The 18,754-nt window shown below is 42.9% G+C and overlaps 2 protein-coding genes across 3 annotated transcripts in view; both read right to left on the bottom strand.

Annotated features, from left to right (window-relative positions):
• ppdpfb (pancreatic progenitor cell differentiation and proliferation factor b) overlaps positions 1 to 18,754 on the bottom strand; it is a 66,886-nt gene that overhangs the window by 34,813 nt on the left and 13,319 nt on the right. The window lies entirely within an intron of this gene.
• Positions 1,239 to 18,694, bottom strand: LOC310862192 (tripartite motif-containing protein 54-like). 2 transcript variants are annotated; one of them, XM_083769946.1, is made up of 12 exons: positions 18,475 to 18,694; positions 17,481 to 18,059; positions 12,902 to 13,089; positions 12,434 to 12,626; positions 11,911 to 12,006; positions 11,686 to 11,763; positions 11,315 to 11,470; positions 11,156 to 11,178; positions 8,788 to 8,912; positions 7,931 to 8,439; positions 5,347 to 5,476; positions 1,239 to 4,017 (listed from the first exon to the last, which is right to left on the bottom strand). In XM_083769946.1, the coding sequence occupies exons 2-11, from the start codon at positions 17,667 to 17,669 to the stop codon at positions 5,390 to 5,392; spliced, it is 1,644 nt and encodes a 547-aa protein (XP_083626072.1). In that variant the 5' UTR covers positions 17,670 to 18,059; positions 18,475 to 18,694; the 3' UTR covers positions 1,239 to 4,017; positions 5,347 to 5,389. The 2 variants fall into 2 exon arrangements, with proteins under 2 accessions (XP_083626072.1, XP_083626073.1); XM_083769947.1 differs by lacking the exons at positions 1,239 to 4,017; positions 5,347 to 5,476 and adding an exon at positions 6,000 to 6,126 and having other exon boundaries at positions 17,481 to 18,694.

The following is an 18,754-nucleotide window of genomic DNA, read 5'->3' as shown; positions in this document are numbered from 1 at the left end:
CAGACTAGATACGGGTTTTGTAGTTATTTGTAGCAATTGTAGAAATATTTAGACCCTATTTGTCGAATGTTTAAGCATGTTCTAATCATGTATACTTTACTTTAATTAAAAAGATTCTCTATTATGATTTTTTTTGTAACATTAAAGGGCCACATTAAAGGGCTACAATTCCCATAATGCATAATAATAGTACAATGCTCCTCCTTGTGGATAGGAGGAAGGCTGTTGAGACATCACAACATGTAGTCCAGGAGGTAAGTGAGCCCAGTGTCCACATCATGGACACTAAATATTAAATATCTAAAAACACATAGGCCTATTACCCACATAAAAAAAACCAGGAAAGTGTCTCCCAAACATCATTACAATAAGATCTGGTTGCAAATGGGGTGAAGTGTCCATTTAAATAATCTACATTTTAACAATATTTATTATTTAACATTAAATAATCAAAATTTGAACAATGGCATTGTATGATGCTGACCGGTAGGCTATACACTTTTCTATATGAAAATTAAATATTTTATTAAAGATGGAGTGCCACAATTTTTGTATTTTTCCAGTTTTTCATGTGTCTATGAGGTGACAGTACTTCATTAGACACCCTGGAGTTGTTTTTATGCGCAATGGTGTATTGACTTTGTATTTAGGGTTTCTTCCTGGAGGCTGAACCCTTGACAGTCAAACGGGCCAATGAAGTAAACAGCAATATAGTGACATCACACTATCAGCCCCTCCCCTAACCCCTCCCCCTTTATCATACAACTACAGCTGTGGGTGCGGCTTCAGTTCAGGTGGATCACCGCCCATCACCACCCACCAGGCAATCCAGGCATACTTAATGAACTGGTGGGCGTGTCCACTTAAAAGCATGATTTTAACAAATACTGTACACTTTTTGGAAAGAGTTCTTCCACCTTATATTTTAATAATACCTGATTATCATGTTTTAGGGTGGAAAAAATCGTGGCACTCCATCTTTAAACATTTTATTTTGTATTGATAAAAAGACAAAGAAAATAAATCAGGAAAGAAAAATAAAACAAAACAAAAACAAAGCAAGGGACAAAAAAAGGAAACAAAACTAAAAAGGCTGCATTTTTCATATTACAAGAATACATTCAAAATATTGTTTTATTTAATACCAATAATTATTTCTCTAGAAAGAACAGTAGCATGAACAACAACGGTGATCAGGTTGAAGTTAGTCTAGCGTAGCCAGACAACTATTCCACAATCTCCGAATGCTATATAGAGTGGAACTACACCTCATACACCAGTGTTTGTCATTTCCGTTGAAAAAAAATATTTTAAAATATCTTTAGAGCTTATTTTTTTATTTCCATTTCTGCTCAGCAGCAAGCTATACAGTATATGCTTGGATGATTTCGATTTACATTAGGATACATTTGCGCGACTGTAAAGATGAAACGGAACTGGGTATAAAGCTTCCGTTGCTCCAGACTGTATGATGGAAGCATTTGAAAATTGCGAGAAGCAACAGTCTGGCAATGCGAGACTATAGGTTGATGTTGACGTCTTACAACACAGTGTCTTTGCGCTGGAGGAAGTTGTCTCCTCCAGTGACACCTGGAAATGGAGAACCTCACCTTTAGCTTAAGCTCAAGGAGAGGTTCAGGCACTGGGACCACACTGTCTACCTCTGGAGAAGGTTTTCTTACTGCAACATACTTTTTGCTTTTGATGTCGACACCCACAGATGGCTCAAACCACAGGTTTCTGGGACTGTTTCAGAGGCGAAGTACTACCACTCAGCCTGTGTCTTGGGGAAGGTCATGTATATTCATGATGGATTATTACCTATACACTAATAATAACACCAATGACCTCTATAATTTGGACACCACCACAATGGTCTGGTCTTTAACAATCTGGGAACCCATCTGCAAAAAAGAGAGAAAACATAGCACTCTCTGCTGTTTGTTTCATTTGAATTTGTGGATAACAGGATGTTGGCCCGTTTAGCCCGTTCTCAGCCCTCCACTTCCTGTGATGTACCTCTTTGGAGGATACAAACTCATGCCAATGGTGGAGCAAACAAATACACATCATCTGATGACCTGTATGTCTTAGACTTCAGTCCTAGCCTCAATGCATTATGTTAAACGTAGGGTCAGGCATTCATTTTGAATATGTGTGTAACAGGTTAATAAAATGGTTATAATCAGTTTGTCACGAAAGAGGAGAGGTACAGTAGGCTACTTTAATTTAGGTCTACTCTAACTGATGACGAGGTAAACATTTTTAGTACAAAAAAAACCGTTGCTTACATTTTGAAACCAGATACACTAGAGACACTAGTAGACAGGATGGTCTTTGTTTGCAACTGTACTCCAGGGGTTTAGCTTTTCGAATGATGATTTCCGGTGTATTCAAATTACATTGCAGAAACACCTATTTATATTATGTGAGTCATAGTGATTTTTTGTTTGTTTGTTTTTTTCATTTTAGCAATAGTTGTTCCTCGTGTGTGCATGTCTGCACACACACACACACACACACACACACACACACACACACACACACACACACACACACACACACTTGAACAAATTATGTTTTATTATTTCGTTCAATAAATCTAGCAAACACATTTAGTTTACATAGATGCAGAACAGCATCATGCATTGCTTATAAGTTATAACAACCAGATTTGATCAAATATTAATTGAAAAGATATAGCCTTTAAAAGCAAATCCAATTGCCACGAATAAATACCATGCATTAGAACCAGTGGAGCAAAACAAATATATTTTTTGATTGTCATGTATACTGTAAAACACAGCGGTCATCCATGTTGTGATGATTGATGATGATGCAAGGCACTAGGCAATCATTAATGAACAGCCATTGATTGACCACACATGGCTCACAAATCAATACTTGAGGAGAGGAAAGTGTCCATTGAAAGTGGCTCCACTGGCCTGGGCCGTGGCTCAGCGGTCCAGGCACCTTGGCTGGTAATTCAGTCTGGCAGTGTGCCGCGGGTTCGACTCCCGATCCAAACAGCCTTTACTGCATGTCATCCCCCCTATCTCCCAATTTCCTGTCAGCCTACTGTCTATCCCTCCATAAAAAATATAAAATAAAGGCGAAAGCCACAAAAAAACATTAAAAGAAAAAAGAAAGTGGATCCACTATTTCACACCTCATTGTTTCTGATGGCAAACCCTCATTTCCCTTTACATGCTGAGGCAATGTTCCAAGACTGGATTGATATGAGGCTCTGCATTGCACTAAAGTGCCTGGTTGCCATATTTCCATACAAATATGGAGAATATCTCAAGTTGTGCATATAATTATGAATTATCCCAACCATCATCTACGTATGTTAATAACAGCAATACAACGCCTTGGCATTCATCCACTCCTCAAATCACGCACCCGTTACTTTACCACTGCCGCCCGGCCTCTAACGCCACTCTGTGTTAAACACAGTTAATATAAAGTACCATGACCACCGTCAATCACATCTCAGTCATGAGATCTCAATGCCCTTGGGGCTCCTTACCATACTTTAGCCTATACTTACTGTAATCACTTTCTAATATCAATGCAGAATGAAAATACCGTCCCGGGCCACTGGCGTAGTGGTCTGGGCACCTAGGCTGCAAAAGGCCTGACAGCATGTTGCGGGTTCGAATCCCGACCTTTGCTGCGTGTCACTCCCCATCTCTCTCCCCATTTCCTGTCAGTATACTGTCCTATAAATAAAGGCATAAAAGCCCAAAACAAATCATTTAAAAAAAGAACAAAAATACAAAAGCTTTTTAAACATATACATTCAATATAAACATAGTGTCTGGAGTCTCTGGACTCTGGAGTAACTTTTTTCTTCCTGTTTGTTTATCTTTCCTACTTCTTCTTGTACAGGTGGTTGAGCCAGGAGAAACTGAGGCGAGGAGGGCGCTCGCTGAAAGTGCAGGAGGTGGAGGTGGAGGAGGAGGAGGAGAGTGGAGGGCCGGTCTGAATCAAACTCCCTGTTCCAGTCTCCACCTGGAGAGGAGAGTGACAGCAGATCACTTTAAAATGTTCATTTAACTCTGAGACTGGGAGTGTACATGTTACATTTGACTAGCACTCGAATGCATTCTCATAAACAATACAGCATGTTATATACATTTGGGAAATTGGGCTTTACTTTGAACAATGAAATCCTCCCCTGCCCCCGACATTGAGAAATCATGCAGTTCAGAATGAATCCATACTCAACCAAGCTCCGCAATACTGGGATACTAAAATATATCATCACCATCAATATCGGTTAATTTAGCAGTTTACAGTCATCTGGGGCATTGCAAGTATAGCTGGTTTTGAATGTTAGACATTTTACGTGTATATTTATAAACCAATATTATACCAAGTACAGTCAGTAGTAGCCTATTCCCAACTAGAAAAATGTCATGATGGTTCTTCATATCTGGCAGACAGCTGCTTCTTCAGCAGTTACGGAAAACATGCCTCATTTAAAATACTATTTTCCATATGATTATTAAAAAAAAAATCAACTGATATTGTTGTCTACAGTTAAGAGTAGTATGCAAAAATCTGAAGTTGTCCCTCAGCTGTTGCCCTACCTTTCATAGTTACTGAAGCAACCATATTATTGCTTCATGGTTGTCAAAGAACACGAAAACAGAACAGATATTATGGCAATCTTTTGTCATGCAGTGAGAGGCTCAAGACCAAGATCCATACTATTAGACAGTAAATGTGGAAAGTGAATACATCCACAGAGCAAAGACAAAAGAAGTTAATAATAACGGGACCTGGGTCAAAGGTCAAAGCTTTAAGACAACTAGTAAAGTAAAAGCCAGACACAACAATATCTGCAGTCTTTTAGTTGGGTCATTAGTATGAACTTAACCTTTCTACCACTAGGTGTCAGGAGAGGGAAGGATAAGTTATTATTTTACCTCTGAAAGCCTCCCTAACATCTGTAAACAAAAACATACACCAAAAAGAAAATAAATCAAAAGCGAAGCTTGTTGATAATAACTTCCAGTACTAAAATACATTATGAATTGCAATTTCAAGAATCCCTATAATGGAGCCTGTATACAACAGTTCATTCTCTGCATTCTTATAACGTTAAAGACAATCAAAACTTTGCAGATTACCTGTCATTTTTGTCCTACTGATTAAAGGTATTTTATCCCCAAAAGCAAAAACAAGACTAGACAATCCAAGTGCTGCAGTTAGAAGAAGTAAATCTAATGCAGCATCCTCTCAATTACCCAGCTAACATTTGGTTAAAGTTTATGCAAGGACATATTATTCCAAAGTCCTTGCTGACCCAGGCCTACTGTATCTGCGTGTGTATACCTGAGCAGCGAAGCAGTGTGGATGGATGGATGTCCACGTGGGTTTATGTGAGAATGAAACGGCCCATGTAAGCCCATATTCTCTGCAGAATGACCAGGAGGGCCAACAGGTAGAACACCATTGTGATAATCTGGAGAGAGGTGGAGGTATGGAAGGGGGGGAGTGGATGGGAAGGAGGATGGAGAGGGGAATGGTGGAGAGAAGTATGGAGGGAGAGAGTTTGGTAGAGAGATGGAGAAGGAACAGTAGAAGGGCATGATGATGGAAGGATGAGTAGAGGGCAGGAGAGGAATGGAGGTCGTGTGAGGGAGAGGAGGAGTTTGAAGGGAGAATGGAAAGATGTGGTAGAGAGGAAGAAGTGGAAAGAGATAGAGGGAAGTAAGAGGGATTGAAGGTACAGAATGAAACAGAAGAAGAGGGAAGAGAGGGTGGGAGGAAAGGGGAGAGCTGGTGTGATGATGTGCAGCATACTGTAAAATAAACATTGTGTATAAACATATAGCTCTATATGGGAGAAAGAAAGGAAGAAAGAAGGATGTGCTTGCCTTCCTTTCATTCTTACTTTCTTTCCCCCCAAACATGGCGATGGTACAGCGGAACAGCAGTGTGGTGATGCTGCTTGAAGCAGTGTGTCGGCCACAATGCTTTGGTGACTCAGCGAAAACAAGGAAGAGAAGGAGAATGCGGAGGCATATAGCGGCGTCAGCTGGTGGATGGAGAGCCTGGTCAACGAGTATGATGATGATGATGGCGATGATGAAGATGATTGACCCAACTGACCTGAGGACAGACAGAGGAGGTGGGGTTCACTCCACTCTCATCACCGCTCGCCTCCTCCGTCTTGGACTTGCCGTCTTCAGGTTGTTTTCTAATCTCATCTAACTCCTGGGTACTCCTGGGTTTTAACTCAGAGATTCCAGCCTCAGGCTCTGAATCTCTCCCCTCCTCTTCTACGGAACTATCCTGCTCCTGTGATTCCTCCTCTGTACTGACTCTGCTGTCATCAATGCTCTCTGCGAGATCTAGCTCACCGGTATCTCGATTACAGCTCCCTTCCATTGGTATGCTCTCCTCCTCCTCTGGTCCTAGGCTATCTTTGTCCAGCTCTGCACTTCTCTCTTCAGGCTCTACACTTCTCTCTCCCAGCCCATCGGTCATCTCTGTAGCTTCTGCATTACATCCCATCCCTGGAGCACTTACTTTGAGCCCAGAGAGAGCCTCTCCACACCATAAACCACTGTCCTCTAATTCCTCGCTATTTTTGTCATTCTCTAAACTACCATCCTCCCCGAGCTCTAAGAATCTCCCCTGCAACTGCAGCCCAGCACCATTTCCCTCCGCTGAAGTGGACTTTGTAATCCCTTCACTGTTGGCAGAACTCTCCTCCAGCCCTGAACTATTTTCCTCCACTTTCATGCGGCCGTCTCCCACCCCACCCTCCTCGGCCCCAGATAGATACACCCACCCCCCATGAATGTCCTCATTATCTTCCTCCATGGGCTCCATGTCTCTTGCTATCTCCCTAGTCAGACCTTCTGGGAAGTGTCCTAACTCGGTAGGTACCGGGTGGGTTGGGGGTTGAGAGTGAAGCTGAGCAGTAGGGAAAGAGGGTGAGAAAGGTGGGTATGCCTGGGTCTGAGTGTGGTCAAACAATGGGAAATCAGGAGTAAGTGACTTGCAGCTTAGAGGAGGCTCTTTTTGAGGATGTTGCTGGATGTTACGCATATTCTGTTGTTGGGGAAATGACTCAGCCTGAGGCTCAAACTGAATTTGGGGTTGGGGCTGAGCCTGAACTGCAGACACAGATGGTGTCGGAGGTGGAGGCTCTTGGATGTTAAACTGGGGTAGGAGGGAGGATCCTTGAACCTGTTCTTGCAATTGTGTTTGCATTTGGGCTGACCCTTGAGCCTTGGCCTGGGTCAGGGCCACAGGAAGGGCTTCCCCTGCGAAGCTGGAATCTGGTGAGTATATCTGATTCTCCAACTCATAAACCGCTGGCAGGATGTCTGTGGGGGACGCTAGGCTGGGGCCCATCCCGTGCCAGGTATTGGGTCTGTACCAACTGGGGTAGAACATAGCATGCTCTTCCTCCCTTTCTGCACTCCCATCTTCCTCTTCTTGAGCTTCCATTTGCTCATCCTCTTTTGATACTGTCTGTGTCTGGGCATGGTTGATTGCATTCCCATCACCTGTACCATTCTCTGCCTCTCCCCTCTCAAACTGATAGATGAGGGGAGGCAGTAGTAGGCAGACAAAATGTGAATATTATATTAATATCAAATATGAGGTTGCATGAGTGAATGCTTCTGAGGGATGGTACAGTGAATGACAATGTCAGCATATGAAAAAGGACATAGGAGCAATAGCACTTTATCTAGAAAATAACATTGTTTACATTGTTTGCAGGATTTGCGAGGTGTCAGTAAAGTGTCACATTCATTAAACTGAGACATTACAAAAATAACAAAATGTATCTACTGTCCCGATGTGTTTTTGGTCCAGTAAGGTATGTGGTAGCATCTCTGCCGATAATGTTAACTGATAAAAGCCTTAAATAATGTATTAAAGTTAAAGAATGCGGTACCTGTTGCATGCTCATTCCATCCTGCTCTTCACATTGATGTATAACCTTGACAAGGTCAGGTTGTGCCGCCTCCTCTATCTTCTTCTCCTTGCCTTTCTCATCTTTCTTCGATAGATGGACTCCCTGCTGGTCCTCCAGAACCAGGCCGTCTGGCCTGAGTTCCATAACCGGCTCATTATGGCCCACAGAGTCTATGATTGAAACCACCGGTACTGTAGATGAGACTGGTGGTTCTGAAAGTGGTTCTAAGGCTGCCGGCGGAGTAGGATGCATTTCTAGGTTCTGGACTGTGGGCAATTGAAGCTTTTTAGGCTCAAAGTGCTTCAGTACAATGGGTTCTTTAGGTTGTTTAGGTTCCAGGTTCTGAATAGCAGGTTCTAGGAGGTGTTTAGTTTTCAAGTTCTGAACAGCGGCTTCCAGAGGCTGCTGCAGTGCTCCTGACTGCGGTTCATCAAGGTGGGATTCAGGATCCGATTCTAGTTCTGGTTCTTCATGTACGTCCTCTTTAGCTGAAAAGAGCAAATGTAATGTCTAAATTAACATTAATTCAAATGATATGATCAACATTCTGTTATCTATTTCTGTGCTTTAAATGCTGAATTACTATAGCACCATACAATTTGTATTCAAAAGTTACAACAAAATATTCTTATGGGAAAGAGAAAAAACGAAAAGAAAAATACAAGAAAAGGTATTTGATGTCATGTATTTGATGACATATTCCTCATGTAGGCTACCTCATACCTGTCAATTATTTACCGGTACTACTAAGTATTTTTGAAAGTATACATATTCTAATGAATGAATCTGCTCCATGTTCTGTACTCAAATGCAGCAACTAATTGGTTTGTCTTTACCTTTGATGAAGTCTATGCTGTGTAGGGTTCTCTCTTGATGTTTGAAGTTGAATGTGTAGGGGCTCAGGTTGTCATGGTCTGCTTTACGAGTCTCCACTGGACAGGAACTGGTTGCTGTCATCACTCTGGTGATTATGGGGGGAGGGAGAGAAATGAGGCTGAGCACACGTCCAAAAAGTTAATAATTAATTAATAACGGGAAGTCTTATCAACTGTCCTGAGGGGGGGTGGAGATAGAGAGAGGATATAACAAAGCGCTAGGAATAAAAGAGGAAGAGAGTATGAATTGAATAAGTATAAGTAGATTGAGACGCCGATTTTACAAACGCCTTCTAAACAGTTTTCAACAGTTTTCTGAAACATATATATTGCTAATCAGTGGTTCTCAAACCTTTTCACGTCAAGGACCCCCCCACCCAAAATGATATGTATTTGGCCACAGACACCCCCATTTCAAAATATTGTTCCCCCCAGAAGCAAAGATTTGAGTTAAAGATGTTCGCTTTAAAATATATAGATATATATATATATTCCAAGAGTTGCACAAATGATCACGATTTTACAAAAATAGAAGATCTACAAGCTCATAGCGTGGCAGGAAGTGACACACTATGAGGTTGTATATCTGCTATTTTTTAACACTTATTGTGCTAAGGGTGTGTATACACCATAGAGTAATAAAAGGATAGAGCCCGAAGCGCTAGCCCCGCCCCCAAGCTATTCATTTCAATGGAAGTTGCTCAGTGGCGTTTTGTAGCACCCGGAAGACTGCCGGAAGTACAATAATAACTCAATAACGCACATGACATCATGAAATCCATGAAATTGCTGCAGTTCCACATTTCGCCAGTAGGTAGTGGCAGCTTCAACGTTGGATAGCCTTACTGGGCGCTGGGTATACACGCCTTCTCAATTAAAACCACGGTGTATGGCGACGAACTTATTAAGCCACCGAGAGGCTAACGCTAAAAGCAGGGAAATGTACTGCCAGACGCGCTGCATGCCAAGGACTCACTTCTCCAGTATACTCTGTTTTATTCATTTATTAAAGGTATATTAAAACATCGTAACAAAGTGCGTTGTGCAGAATCTTATACAGATTAAAGCCATTAAAGCAGCCAATTCGGCCTCGCCTCTGACACAGATGCAGTTGAGGACACTCTAGACCTAATGGATTTTGAACCATGATTTTTGCTGCTTATATTTGATATGCTGTCACATGGTCTAACATCCTCCTGAGCATCATCAACTTGATGTGACTGAGTCACTTCCACATTTCCCACACCTCCATTTTCCTCCCCAGCAGCTTCATGCTGCAGGGGGCTTTCATTAGGGCTGCCATGAGCCTCTAGCTGAGGTCCTCTGATTTGTGAGGATTTGAACCAGGCATTAACATCCTCAATGAGACCATCTGTGCATGTGTTTGTTAACCTTTTTGAACCATTCGTTTTGCTTTCCTTGTTCATCAGGTGGGACAAGAGGCATTAAAGAGACATGCAGTTCATTCGAAGTGTGAGACAATTGTATCAAAACTTCAAGTTGCCCTTTAACCAGTGACACGTTTTTGTCATTTTTCATGAGCTCTTTGATAGAGGTTGTCAGAGCCTTTATTTCATCCACTTTCCTTTTGCGTTCCTTTTGAATTGATTCGATTTTATTTGCAAGAGCCTTTTCAGTGAGATTTAACTCCTTGTCCTGTTTCCCAACGGTTGAATCAATATTTGTTCCACATTTTGAATGCACAGGCAAATGACACAGTCACAATGAGTGGAACAAATGTCATGGAAAAAAGGAAATTAAATCTCACTGAAAAGGCTCTTGCAAATAAAATCGAATCAATTCACTTTCACCACGTGACCATAGTAACCATAGTAACCCATCGAGCTGTCTAACCTGTCCCCAACACACGGGGTGCCATGGATGTGTATGGCGCTGTCCATGTTTTTGATCAGAACACTGATGTTCTGTCCTAATTTCTGACTTAACCAAGCATCTCGTTTGGAATATTAACGCTTCTAAAGAGAGATCAGACAGCGCAAGGTAGTAATGGAACATTATACCTCCCGGTTTTGGGGGGAAATAGAAGGAGGGGCTTTTCAGAGTAAAGTCTGCCCATCTGCTTGGCACTCTGCGCCTTTACAATGTGCTATGACTGTATATAAAATGACACCGATGCACTGGGAGGTAATTGAAAGAGGAAAGATGGTAGGAGACAAAGAGGGACGAGAGGTAGATTGTGTGAAGTGTGCGGTCAACTTTGATAAAGCAAATCCCTGTACCTGTTGAATTTGTTAACAAAACAGAATTTATGGGATCTCATTTACCTCGATGTGTGTAATCACTGTTTGCTACAAAATGTTTGACTTACTTTGCTATTAGCTCTCTGGAATTCTGAAAAAGGAAAGGAGAGAAAAAGAGAGATTAGAGAGAGGGGAGAAAGACAGCAATATTAATAATGATTTAGGGGAAAAAAAGTGGAACCTCAACTTGTAATTGTAAATTAATTAACTCACACACTGTACTGTACCTGCACAAAGTCAGCCATGTTTGGTTCTTCCATGCTCTTAACAGCCATCTCCATCAGTTTGGTGTTGGCCTCTACACTGTCTCCATAGCAACGTACCAGCGTCTGCATGTGGCCTGTCTTCTCTTCCTCCTCTGAGCTGATTTTCTGAATCATCACCTTGGAGATCATGATGATGAGGAGGAGGGTAACCACAACATCATAATGATGTTATTGTTTAAAATCTTTTTTGGGGAGTGTAGAAATATTTTTCATATTTGCCCAAAACAGGCATGCCAGTGTAAATATGGTTAAAGACATTCCATAAAAGGTGTGTTCCTTAATTCTGTCCAGTCAAACACAACAGCCTAATAGTCTGATAGCAGAACAGATACCTTGCGCCTCTCCTTCAGGATGGACAACATGCACTCAAACTTCTCACACAGACTCTGCTTCTGTGTCTTACAGTTCTCCTGGAAGAGAGGAGAGAAGAGGGTTTATAGCACTCAACAGGACATTCTAAATCTGATGGAGAGAACACGCATGCACGCACGCACACACACAGACAAATACACAACACACACTAAAGCTCTCACGCACGAAAGCACACACGCACGCACCTCTATGCTCTTGCAGCTGTGCTCCAGGTCATTGATGAAGGCCTGGACTTTGTTGTTGACGACAACAAGGGTATCAACCTCCTCATTCAATTCAGCCTGCAGAAACAGCCAGGAAATAGCAGCAGTAATAAGTAAGTGAGCTTTCTGAAACCTGTAACATATAGTCTCTGGCTCACATTAAAAGGTTCCTAATGTAAACACAGAGTTGGGGAAAACAGCTTTTTGTGCCCCAACCACCATTGATTGCAGACTTACCTATAAGTGTCTGCAACTGCTTTTAAATGTGTTATATCATGGATGAAGAAATGTTGATGTTCTATTAATCTGTATTGTTTTTGTTTATTGCCTTGAAAATGATGTATTATGCTGTATCTCGACGACACTGCAAATGAAATGAGAGTAACCACAATGTCTTTTGAGAAGAAATAAAGGTGAATGAAGGAATTAAACAGGACTTACAAGTTGCTGTACAACGAGGAACCCACAGTATTAAACCCATACTAAAAATGCATGAATGTCGTACCTTCCGCTGCTTGTAGACATCGGGGAGAGGGGCCACCTCGCAGGACTGGTGGGCTCCAAAGACCTTGCAGAGAGAGCAGGTAGGAACCTGACAGCTCAGGCAGTAGATGTTCAGCTTCTCTCCCTCGTGGTCTGAACATGTCATTGTTACTGGAGCCTGGCCTGCCTGGGGCTGAGGAGGAGGAGGGAGAGAACTGAGGACACAGAGAGAGGGAGGTGGAGGGAGAGGTGGACAGGAACATGGAGGAGAAGAAAAAGAGGGAGCAAAATGGCCGCCATGAGAATGGTCAACACGCACCCACGGCTTTGCTGCCAGGTCTGTGATTGATTAAAACATCCAAAACTGATATGGCTACTGCATAAGGCATCTGCTTATACTTATACTATAAGTATAATTGTCTGTGTGGAAAGCAGAGCTTCATCATGTATGTGTTGTTCATCTAACAATGGACCCTGAGGCTGTTCTCACCAGCAGGTGTTGTTGTTGCTGTTGTTGGTGACTTCCTGCTTGTAGACGTCGATGATGTTCTCCACCAGCAGGTTGCGCTGCAGGCCATACACCCCGTGGCGGTCCAGCACCACTTCCTGTCTGCAGGACGGACAGCGGAAGCGACCGCTGTGCACCGACATGGTGGTTCGAGCCTGGTACAGAGAAGGCTGTAAAACACAAACACAAACACACACACACACACACACACACACACACACACACACACACACACACACACGTGCGTGAGAAAAGACAAAACAAGACATGAATATCCATGTTAACATACAGTTCATACAAAATTCATGCACAGGGAAGAGAGACAGACAGACGAGCAGATCAGAGGGCTGAAATATTGTATATTGTATAACGTATGACACAACACAAACATTCCTCTGTTCCCAATCTCTCCATTAAGAGAGCACACTGGTCTCTGCCAGTTGTTGTATGCTGCTATTTCAGTCATGTTTGCTCGTAGTATTAACATTCATCAGGTCAGTGTTCCAGTGTCTCCCTGGATGATGTGAAGTAAGAGCTGCTTTAGGATCCGTTGCTGGGGCAAAGGAAGATATTGGGAGGATAACATCTCATATATCATCTTATATCACATTATGTAAGAAGAGAGAGAGAGAGAGGGGTCCCCTGGCAAATCAGGAATGTTCTAATTGGGACAAACATCCAATTGAGACTATTCACACAGAATTTTGTAAATATATATTAAAAACTCCAAATAATGCATGCAGAGCGGAACTTGGCCAATTCCCTCTCCTAATTAACATCCAGAAAAGAGCATTCAAATTCCATAAGCACCTTCAAAATAGTGACCCCACTAGGAAAGGAACTGGTTGGAATAACGTGTTCCTTTCCACGCGCTACGTCCAACCAGGGAAACTCCCCCTTGTCAGGTGTAAAGGAGCAACTTGGACACTCAGGCATGAAGGAAGCATGAGTTCAAGTCTGTTGCTCTCCCCTTGTTCCCCATATATGGGGACTATGTTGGTGGAGGGTGTGTAGAGCCCAGGATCACATTAGATGATTGACACAAGGGTGAAAAATGGGTTACAAAATCGTTCGATAAAAAATATATTAAAAAAAATATATATAGTGACCCCACCTCCTACCATCACCAGGCCTTAAAATGCCAAGAGGAGAACATGAGCAGGAGTCCCCTCAGTCAGCTGGTCCTGAGTCTTACCCCCACCACCCCTCCCCTGACTAAAACAACCTCTACTAACCAAATTATCAAATTGCAACAAGAACATTATATCACATATTGGAAAAACACAACAAAAAACCCAAAGTAAATTAGAATGCTATTTGGCCCTCAACCGAGAATACACAGTGGCAAATTACCTGACCACTGTTACTGATCCAAAACTGAGGAACATGTTGACTATGTACAGACTCAGCGACCACCGCCTGGCAATAGAAACAGGCAGACACAGACAGAACTGGCTGCCTAGAGAAGACAGACTGTGTTCACTCTGCTCTCAAGGGGAGGTGGAGACAGAGCTAGCTTTGTGTTACAATGCGACAAGTATAAAGACATCAGAGAATCATTCTACCCTAAATTTAAAGAAAAATATAAAGAATTTGAATCCACCATTAATAACTCATCACTCCAATATGTTCTGGGAGAACAGTCCAAATGCACAGTTTTGGCAGCAAAATATGTGTGGAGTTGTCATCAACTGAGGGACAGCCAGTGGACAGAAGAGACAGGTATATCTGACCGAACAGGGTCATTAAGTTGCTGTTATGTTTATGTTTGTTAATTTATTTCCATTGTTACTGCATAGCTTGTTGTTCATTATTGTTGGGATTGTTGTCTCTGTGTGCGCAGAGAGTTGTTGTCTCTGTGTGTGCAATGTTGACTTTTGTTTTGTTGTATGTATGCTTTGGCAATGTAGAACATATTTATCATGCCAATAAAGCCTTTTGAAATTGAAATAGAATTGAGAGAGACAGACAGACAGACAGACAGACAGACAGACAGACAGACAGACAGACACTGAAATAAGTGGAGAGATGAGAGAATGAAGGGTGCAGGCAGGGAGGTGAGGGAGTGAAGAGAGGGAACAGAGGGGAGAGGAGAGGATGGTGTCCTGAAATAGTTTTCTTTAATAAGCTACAGCTGCTGCTTGGCCTGAGAGAGGGAGAAAGGGGGGGGGGGGGGGGGGGGGCATGCACTGGGGGTCACTGTAGGTGTGTGTGGAACTGTCAGAATACTCAGTAGGCTACTGGTAAAGTGAGGGTTAGAGGCTGGAAAACTTTAAATGAAAAATGTTGTTAAAATGTTGTTTTATGTGTGGGTATTTATTATGTATTACTGAATGGTTAGGGGTGAGCATAGTAAGTACGAATGGTATAATGAGGCTTTAGGAGGATCTGGGAGGTCAGGAATGATTAGGGAACCGGGGGTACGCCATGTTTGTCAGGGGGCGAAATAGCAATTACCTAAATAATAATAATAATAAATAGAGATTATTATGGAGTCAATCATACACACACACACACACACACACACACACACACACATATAAAATATACATTTATTTTTATTGTAAATAGTGTAACATATAGAGTAACATATCACAAATGGCCCAATGGGGCTGGGACTGGACTGGTGGATGATGTGTAGGGACTGGGGAATGTATTCAAAAACATGTTTACAAGTTGGAGGGACTGTGGTTAAGACTATGTGGCAATGGTGTGTGTGTGTGTGTGTGTGTGTGTGTGTGTGTGTGTGTGGTGTGTGTGTGTGTGTGTGTGTGTGTGTGTGTGTGTGTGTGTGTTACACATATTGCACAATTGCATGTACTGTACAGTATGTCATGTATTTTGAGTTGAAAACATCTGTAAGATGAGTGACCCCTTGGTCTGTGTGTGTGTGTGTAGTTGTGCATATCTTACATGTGTCCACTGACACTAAAGCTTGAAGGGGTTAAAGGTGATGAACATGAGCATGGCGCAAGCGGAGTCTATAGGGTTTCATTCCCACATGCCACACTCATTTCTGTGCACGTATAGGTGTGACACACACACACACACACACACACACACACACACACACACACACACACACACAGGCCAACGGCTTTTCTTGCATCCAGTAGTTTAGATCAGTTTCCTTCATGGTCCAAGACTCACTATTGGCCTGTATGTCTGCCTGTGCAACAAACAACTTGTGACTCTGAGTATATATATAGGTATATAAACTTAATTTATATAAACTATATTACAGTATAAAGTATGTGTGTGTGTGTGTGTGTGTGTGTGTGTGTGTGTGTGTGTGTGTGTGTGTGTGTGTGTGTGTGTGTGTGTGTGTGTGTGTGTGTGTGTGTGTGTGAGCGTGTGTGTGTGTGTGTGTGTGTGTGTGTGTGTGTGTGTGTGTGTGCAACAGGGACAGCGTGCACTACAGTCCCGTTGACTGTCCAGTGAATGCAGAATGACACGTGGAAGTGACAGTGGTGGATGACATATCACTGGTCAGGTGAGATGCCTGCCATGTTAATTCACCTCGGTCATGCTGGCTGGCTGGCTGGCTGGTCGGTGTTTGTGGAATCACAAGACCACATGAGTCTAAGGCCTGGCTCACACGTGCACAACAGATTGATGTACAGCTTATGCATGAGACTTGTTTACTGATGCAAGCCCAATGGGAGTCACATGGTTTGACACAACATTTCTGTTGTATGAGGGGGAGGGGGGCAGTCGAAACACAGCTGAAAGCCATACAACAGCTTGTAGTCCAAAATGTTGTATCAAACCATGTGACTTCCATTGGAAATGCATTGGGGCGGCCATGACACTTACCCTTTGTTTACATCTACCATGCAACATTGTTGTATGCTAGATGTATAGGTGTGACTGTGTGAGTGAGGCTGTGAGGCCTAATCCTTCGAAGCCAGGCAAAGAAGAATTGTTGATGGATGAAGTGGTCTTTCCAACATGTCTGTCTGTCTGTCTATCCATCTATCTGCCTTCCTCGTTTCTTATAGCTCAAGCACTTAACTGCATGTTAACACACACGCGCACGGACAGCTTATAAACAATCATCATCCAGAATATAGGTCAAACAGCATGTGTTTCCAAACTATGTCGCTGTATAAATACTGGTAATCCACAGTGCACACACACCTGTTGGGGATGTGATATGGGCTTTGTTCGAATTTGTCTTTGTTATTGTGTGTGTGTGTGTGTGTGTGTGTGTGTGTGTGTGTGTGTGTGTGTGTGTGTGACATGTGTGTGTGTGTGTGTGTGTGTGTGTGTGTGTGTGTGTGTGTGTGTGTGTGTGCATGCAAATCCTCCTTCTGTCTCTCACTTCAATCCAAAATGCATGAACAATTTTGTTTTAAGTTGTCACGACATATTATAGTACCAGTCATAGAGTAAACAAGCAAATAACAAATAACCAAACAGGCGAATGAAAACGAGGTGAATAATTCATCACACACACACACACACACACACACACACACACACACACACACACACACACACACACACACACACACACACAGTCACAGTCACAAACACACACACACAGTCACACACACACCTGGTACAGCTCGTTGGCACATTTCCTGCAGAGGTTGTGCTGGCACGGCAGGATGACCACGGGCTTGGTGAAGATGTCCAGGCAGATGGGGCAGAGGAGCTGCTTCTGCAGGGTTCCCAGGGCCGTGTCGACCCCCTCAGCTCCCTGCTGGAAGCCCTTCAGCGGCCTCAGCTCCACGGGCACAGCCATGCTCACTCAGCCGGAGGATGTCTGTCTGTATGGAGCTGTGTGGGGTACGTCTATACTCTGTTTGGGTATCTATATTTAGTAGCCGTGTATAGCCGTTTGTCTGTCGATCGGTCTGTTTACGTCTGTCTATATCTCTGCCAGTAACTCAGTCTATTTATGTACATTCAAATAAGACAAACATCCATACGTAGCATGGAGTGGGCGGTCCATGTAAAAAATGAACAGAAACCGGAGAAGAGAGAAGCAGAGAGAATTTCTCTTCTTTCCTTTTTGCGAGATTCTTGGTTCTTCTTGTCTCTTGAGTTTTGATCAGTCCATGAAGTGAAGTTTCGTCCAGTTTTCAAATCTTATAGAAATTGATCCCCTGCATGAAGCTTTTCAATCCATACCCTGCCAAATTACAGATACAAAAATGTACATCACATGTGAATAAGAGGTTATTTCAATTCAATTTGTTTTCCTGATCCAGGACAACGGCTGGTATTGCTGAACAGACCACACATCTATTAGTCCGTAACATTGGAAAGCACGTTTTCTACGACTAGGTGGCTCTGTAGCCACTGAAGGCGGCACGATGCTGGTACAGGAGACAAGACGCCTCTCTATTCTGGGATCTGGGGGTCACACTTTGTATCTCTTCGTTTTCCACTTGGGCCAAAAGTGTCTCAGAGGCAACTTCAAGATTAGGACACGTCTTCAGGGGGATAAAGTACAGATCACTCTCGCGATTAGTTGACTTTGTTGTGTTATCTGGCCAGTGGCCACAAGAAAGTGTTGAGTGTGAGAAGACAAAGTGCATCCCAACCTGAGCCTCCTGGTCTCCCCGGCTGTTGTGCCTGTTACACAGACACCGGTCTGTTCAGGACTGTGAGGTCCTCCAGTGTCCTGGTTCCACTTTGCTAGGTGGTCTTCCAGCAAGTACTCCTCTCCTTCTTTACTTCACCCTCGCTCAGTCAACGGACACTCCATTCCACCCTTCTGTTCCCACAGGTACAGATCACTGTTAATATGTCTGTAGGTCGCCATCCGCCACAGGACAAGAAGGAAAGAAGGAGAGAGAGAGAGAGAGAGAGAGAGAGAGAGAG

Source organism: Protomyctophum parallelum (assembly GCF_964188405.1).
Source record: "Protomyctophum parallelum genome assembly, chromosome: 7".
Lineage (NCBI taxonomy): Eukaryota > Metazoa > Chordata > Actinopteri > Myctophiformes > Myctophidae > Protomyctophum > Protomyctophum parallelum.
This window is presented reverse-complemented; position numbering and strand designations above follow the sequence as displayed.